The 7,035-nt window shown below is 52.8% G+C and overlaps 1 protein-coding gene across 1 annotated transcript in view; it reads left to right on the forward strand.

Annotated features, from left to right (window-relative positions):
* Positions 1–7,035, forward strand: part of ZC3H4 (zinc finger CCCH-type containing 4) — a 52,479-nt gene that overhangs the window by 36,710 nt on the left and 8,734 nt on the right. Inside the window, exon 8 of the mRNA XM_042781237.1 lies at positions 6,890–7,035. This exon is cut by the window's right edge and continues 273 nt beyond it. Within this exon, the coding sequence (XP_042637171.1) occupies positions 6,890–7,035 (146 nt within the window). The remainder of the gene's footprint in view (positions 1–6,889) is intronic.

The raw sequence follows: 7,035 nt of genomic DNA on the forward strand, positions 1-7,035 counted from the left end.
GACTTCTTCCTTCCCTACTGTTGGTTCTTGATCACATACCACCTCCTGAAATGGATGAGCATCAACCAGTTCTATTTGGTAGAGTGACTCTCTATTCCTTCCATCTTTTGATGTTTCCTGCATCATATAATACATTGCCAATAGAATTCTTTCAATATTGCAACTCAGGGCTTAAATTTCTTCTTCAGTTCTTGCAGCTTGAGATATGCCAACAGTGTCCTTCCCTTTCAGCTTTCCAATTCCATGTCTTTGCACATTTCATTATAATAATTGATTTTGTCTTCTCGAGCTGCTGTTTGAAATCTTCTGTTCAGCTCTTTTACCTTGTCATTTCTTCCCTTTGCTTTAGCTACTCTCAAGGGCAAATTCCAGAGTCTTCTGACAGCCATTTTGGTCTTTTCTTCCTTCCCTGTCTTTTTAATGACCTTTTACTTTCTTCATGAACGATGTTCTTGATATCATCCCACAATTCCTCTGGTTTTCGGTCATTGATGTTCAGTGCATCAAATCTGTTCTTTAAATGGTCTCTAAATTCAGGGGGGATATAATCAAGGTCGTATTTTGGGTTTCATGGACTTGTTTTAATTGTCTTCAGCTTCACTTTGAACTTGCGTATGAGCAGTTGATGGTCTGTTCCACAATCAGCTCCTGGCCTTGTTTTGGCTGGAGATACTGAGCTTCTCCATCACCTCTTCCCACAGATGTAGTCAATCTGATTCCTGTGTACTCCATCTGGCAAAGTCCACATGTATAGCCACCGTTTATGTTGTTGAAAAAAAGGTATTTGCAATAAGTAAGTTGTTGGTCTTGCAAAATTCTGTCCTGCCTTCTCCAGTGTTATTTCTGTCTCCAAGGCCAAATTTTCCAACTATCGATTCTTCTTTGTTTCCAACTTTGCATTCCAGTCACCACTGATAACATATCCTGATTGCATGTTTGGTCAATTTCAGACTGCAGAAGTTGATAAAAACTTTCAATTTCCCCCTCTTTGGCTTTGGTGGTTGGGGCATAAATTTGAATAATGGTAGTATTAACTGGTCTTCTTTGTTGTTGTTGTTGTTGTTATGTGCCGTTGAGTCAAACCCGACTCATAGCGACCCCTCCTTGGGTTTCCAAGGCAGTATTACTATGGAAGTAGGATTGCCCAACCTTCCTTCCGAGGAGTGGCTGGTGGGTTTGAACCGCCAGCCGTCTGGTTAGCAGGCAAGTGTCTTAGCCACTATGCTACCAGAGCTCCCTTTGTAGGCGTATGGATATCATCCTATCACTGATAGCATTTTCACTTCAGGATAGGTCTTGAAACATTCTTTGTGATGATGAATGCCATGCCATTCCTCTTCGATTTGTCTCTTCTGGCATAATAGATCATATCAGACAGTGTTTCACTGTTGTTCATAAGGTTTCCACTGGCCAATTATTTGAGAAGTGGATGGCCGCCTCCTTCTTCCAAGTCTGTCTCAGCCTGGAAGCTCCACCAAAACTGGTCCACCATGGGCACCCCTGGCACCCCTGGCACCCCTGCTGTCCCAGCCTCCAGCCTCACAGCAACACACAGGCCACCACAGTCAAGTTCATCTCCCTTAGCTGTTCCAGCCACTCTCCTCACCTCCTGGGCGTTCCCTGCCTGTTCCTGCCAGCCCTGTCTGCCGCTGCTCCTTGCCTCCTGGGGCTGTCTCCTGCCCTCCTTACCTGTTTTGGCCGCTGGCGCTACTCTTCCCTATAGAGTCGTTGTAAATCAGAACTGACTTGATGGCAGTGGGTTTGGTTTTTTTTTTAAATGCCTGTGGTTAGGTGCCTTCATAGCACAGTGGTTAGAGTACCCAGCTGCTAACTGGAAGCTTGGCACTTGAAACAGCTGTCAAGGGGAAGAAGATGTGGCAGTTTGCTTCCAGAAACATTTACAGGCTTACAGATCCCTGGGCAGTACTCCTCTGTCCTCTAGGGTTTCCGAGTCAGAATCTACTTGATGGCAGTAGGTTTAGTTTGATTTAGGGGACTCTGTACAGAAGCCAACTGCCACATCTGTCTCCCGTGGGGTGGCTGGTGGGTTCGAACCACTGACCTTTCAATTTGCAGCCAACCACTTTAACCACTGTGCCACCAGGACTGAAATGACCCTCTAGGAAGCCAGCCAGTTAGTTGCCACAGAGAAGGAAGGATCTGAATTAACCCTGGTGAGATCATGAGGTCCGCTGTTTGCTTCCGGCCTAGAAAGTGATTCAGCGTGGTCAACTGGAGCTGGAGACTCAGGCCTTGGCAGCCCTGGTCCCGCTGGGTCCCAGTTACGGTTATGCTGTTAAGCCGTCTGATCCTAAACCGTCTGAGTTTGTTTATTGAACTTAGCCTTCCCCGTTCTCAGTGACATTTCTGCTGTCGAGAAATGCCCACGTCCATCCAGCATCTAGTCCAGGTGTGGAAATGTGCCTGTCTTTGGAGTTGGCAGTGGCCGTACCTGGGTGAACGGCAAGGACAGGATGGACTCCTTTTCATCCATGTTACCTGTTGATTGTATTTTTCCCCATGTACTTGAGCCCTTTCTCGTTTTATACACGTGCGAGTTTACATGCATATGTGAATTTTTGTCCTGAACCATTTGAGGGTAGTGAGTTGCATGCATCAGAGCCCTTTACTCTTAAATACTTCAGTGACACTTCATTTTTCTGTAGTCAGGTTTCAGCTTTTTTCCCAGCTGCCACACGTTGATTCTGAGCCGTGGCAATCCCGTGTGTCAGAGTAGAACTGTACTCTGTGGGGCTTGCGCTGCTTGAGTTTTCCGAAGGTGACACTTGGGCCTTTTTTCCGTGGTGGATTCAAACCACCAGTCTTTGGGTTGGTGTGGAAATGGCACGGGGGTGTCCAGGGGCCCCCTAACTTCATGGCGGAGGAGGATCAAGATCAGCATCAGCTTTGGGGTGCTGCCGTGAGGCGGAGCTCAACATGCTACCACCCTCCAACCTTGTTACCAGTTCTGACACCAGCCATCCCTCCCGTGGTACCACTTCTCTGTTGGCTTCGATAGTTAGTTGCAGTGGCCGCATAGAACTCACAGATAATGCTGAGTTAGGAGGTTTATTAGGAAAGGAACAGATTACAATTCAGATTGAGGAACAGCTCGAGATACAGTCCTTTGATCAGGATGGCTTCCTCTCAGCATTGCCTGCAGGTAGGCCTTCTGGCCTCATCTCTGCCCTGCTCAGGCAAGTGTTAAATAGCTCTTCAGCTCTGCCAGGAAGTGCCCAGAGGCACCAGCTCTGCCAGGACACCTGCCCCCAGGCTCTCACCTTTCTTGCTCCATTGCCCAGCAAGCCCGCCGTAACAGCTTTGCCCCATGGCCGGCAAACCCACCATAACAGCTTTGCTCTGTGGGCTGGGAAGCCCACCATGCCCTCACGCTGGGCTCTACTGCTGCCATTTCTCGCCATCTCATACCGGCTCTTTCTGTGTCCTGGGTTTAGGAGTTTTTCAGCACAAGGACCCTGCGTCCAAAGGACACAATCCATTCCTGGCTCTTCTTGATGGTAGTAGGGCCCCCTCTCTGCTCTGAAATTGGCTCTCTTAAGCCTAGAGCAATGACAGAATTGACCAGTCCCCTCATTAAGGTTACATACACCTCGTTTGCATGATCCCACCACCCCCACAGAGGTTCTGTGCAGCTTATTTGCATAATTAGCAAGCTGTCCAGTCCCCTTGGTTGGCTATAAGCGGCTTCTTTGCATAGTCCCAGTAATCATTTTGTCAGAGTCACAAAACCACGGTGAGAAAGACTACATAAAACCCATCTGTCCCAGGTAGCAGCTATGCGGGTACGTCATTTCTGCCACCCAGGGACTCCTGTCAGGCTTACTGAGGTCTAACAAGTGTCCGGTAAAGGTCTCCCTATTTCGTGTACAGTTCATGAGTTTTGACGAACACACACGGTCATGTGACCCCCTCACCATCAAGATAGAGCAGCTCACCCTGTCACCCCAGGAACCCTTCTGTGCTTCCTCTGCCCCTAGCCTCTGGCAGCTACTGTACCTTTACTTGCCTTCTCAAGAGTGTCCTATCAATGGATTTGCACAGTGTGGAAAGCCTTTAACGTACGGACACAAGGAGCCGTGTGTGTGTGTGTGTGTGTGTGTGTAGCTTGACCGTGGCTGCTTTTATTCAGCATGATGCGTTTGAGATCTGCTCTTGCTGCACACACAGTGGTCCGTTACTGCTAGTTGCTGAGGACTGTCCGCTATGTGGCTCTGTCGACGCTGACCGTCATTACTTGTTGGTGAGGACTGGTCTGCTGTGTGGGTGTGTGGATGTTTGATCATCCAGTCATCAGTCGAAGGGCAGTTTGGGGCAAAAACTTAGAATTCTTAACTGGATGGCTCAGGCTTCTTTAGGTATCCAGTGGGTGCTGGCCTGTTGGCCCGTGGCTCTTCTGAGCTTGGTCATAGGCCTTTACATGTCTGCCATTGTGACCCTCCACTCTTGCAATTCTGGGAGGGTGACTCTGATTTTTGGAAGCCCCTCAGTTCATTCAGGACCAGTCCTGAGAGGGAGACGCTGAGACCCAGCCAGACCCTGGCTGTTGTCACCTGATGGGAAAGGCCTGGAAGCTGAACCACTTTGCCTGCTTGCTGTGAGCCCAAGTCCCAGGAACTTCACGGGAGTCAGGACCAGGGATTGGAGCTGAAGGGACAGGAGTGCCCCTTCTGATGAGAACGTTGGTTTTTTTATAAAAAACTTTTCATTGTGATTTGGGTGGAAGTTTACAGAGCGGTAGGTTTACCGTCCAACAGTTCACGCGCATCTTGTTTTCTGGCGTTGACTGCAGTCCCCGCAGTGTAACAACTCTCTTCCCACTTCCTCCTTGTAGTTACCATGTCCGTCCCTCCTCCTTTTCCACCCCTTCCTGCCTTCTGAGCTCTGTCCCTGGGCAAACGCTGCCCTTAGTTCTCGGTGGTTGATCGTTCTAAGGAGTGTCCCTCGCTGCTGTTAGTGTTCACCTCATGGGCCTGTCTGTGGTTTGGCTGAAAGTTTGAAAGGTATCTAAGGGCCATAGTCTTGGGGTTCTACCCGTCTCCGTCTGACCAGTCAGCCTGGCCTTGCGTCAGTCTCTTTCATGTATTTTCAACAAATGTGGCCTGGGCTCGGCATCCGCAGAGATGAACGAGTTTCCCTCCCTGCTTGCGAGGGACACTAGCGGCCCAGCGCTGGAGACGGCAGATGTGTGAAGAGAAGAGAGCGGGAGATGAGGCGTGTTCAGAGACGGACCCCCATCAGGACATCGTCAGGTCCTCGCCGGCACACGGGGCAGCTGTGAGCTTCCCACTCTGGGAAGGGAGCTGGGAGCCCAGACCAGGCTGAGGCTGGCAAGCTTAGGTGCCGGGCACTTCCAGGCCAGGCGAGGACAGCCTTGATGATGCCTCATGAAGGGTGTTCTGAGAGTCAGAGCTTCAGTCCTTCCAGTCAGTCACAGCCTTACGACGCGCCCTCTGTGTGCTCCAAGGAGCCGTGTGGAGCAGCGGTTACGCACCCTGCTGCTTCCCCGCAGGTCTGTGGTTCGAACCCACCAGGCTCTGAGGAGAAACGGGCGGCAGTCTGCTTCTGTAAAGGTTGCAGCCTTGAAAGCCTTATGGGGCAGTTCTGTCCCGTCCGGTGGGGTGTCTGTGAGTTGGAGTTGACTTGGTGGCCACGGGCTTTTTCCTGGGTGCTGTTTCTGTAAAGGCGGCTACGTGAAGACCGGCACATTCTTTCTCCGTCCCCAGAGAAGAGGGACACTGGCCACGCTGGCCGCATGCTTTGCCAAGTATCAAGACAAGTGTGGCATGTTCTGCAGCTCCGAATGGGTAGGGGGCAGGGCCCCTGGATGGCTGGCAGGAGTGGGCTGGGGCTGGGAAACAGGGTGTGCTGGGTGGGAGCTGCGAGCCGAGAGCTGGGGCGGTGGGGGGTGAAGGTGGGAGAAGGCTGTGGTCAAGCTTTTTGTGTTTTGGGAGCCATGTCCCTGCTACCTTCACCTTCCTCCTGATGGCTGCAGGGAGCCGTCAGAGGGATGCACCCATCGGGGCACCTCTGTGCCAGGAAGGCTGCTGTGCCCTGCTAGGGACGCAGAGAGAGGTGTGGGGAGAATGGGCGAGTGAGGCCAGGGCGCGGGAGAAACGGACAGGAAGCTGCTTGGGGCGGGGCGGGGCCGGAGTGGGGGCAACAGGCGGACGGCAGCTCCAGGCCAGTGTCGGGTGTGGGGCTAAGAGGAGAGAGGGCTGAGGGTGGCTGGACGGAAGGCCAGCTGTTGACAGGGCTGAGTGCATGTTAGCGGCATCGGGACTTTGACGGTGGCTTTAGTTCTGGACTCGCTGACCAACTGTGGCCAGGGATTGGCGCAGTAAGGGGTCGGGCAGTGAGCAGACCTCGGGGGAGGGGGGACCCGGAGAGGAGGAGCCTACACGGCCAGCTTGCCCGGAGGACAGAGGCCAAGGTCAGGGCAGAGAGCAGCAGGGCCTGGCAGCGTCTGCTTCCCAGCCCGTCACGGGCACACGTTAAGACGCAGGTTTCCCCTCAGCACGTCTCCCCACGGTGTACATGCTTTATCTCTGCTTTTCCTTTTCCACCCAGAGCACACCTTCTCTGACCCTCCAGTAACTACTGCTCCTGGTGGCAGGGAGAGAAGCCCTGAGGTGCCTGACACTGCCTGCTCTAACCTGGCCACTTGTGCCTGGCGAGAGCCCCGCCCACCCTGGGGCTGCTCCCACAGTGGGGCCTGCCCTACCCCGTTCTCCCGTCCCCTGGGGCAGTGCAGTGAGTACGGTTCGGATCTTCCTTTCTAAGGAAGCCTGTGGCACTGAGTCCTTTCTACACGAGCAGGGCCCCTCGTACTGTCCGAGGCTCACTCCGCTCGTCCCCTCTGTCCCCGCAGATGCTGGCTGACGACGCAGAGGCAGGCGCGGAGGATGAGAAGGAAGTTGAGGAGCTGAAGAAACAGGGCATCAACCCCCTGCCCAAGCCACCACCTGGTGTGGGCCTCCTGCCCACCCCCCCTCGCCCGCCTGGCCCCCCAGCCCC

The sequence above is a fragment of the Orycteropus afer genome, unplaced genomic scaffold (genome assembly GCF_000298275.1).
Source record: "Orycteropus afer afer isolate SDZICR_OR568_19922 unplaced genomic scaffold, OryAfe1.0 scaffold00099, whole genome shotgun sequence".
Taxonomy (NCBI): domain Eukaryota; kingdom Metazoa; phylum Chordata; class Mammalia; order Tubulidentata; family Orycteropodidae; genus Orycteropus; species Orycteropus afer.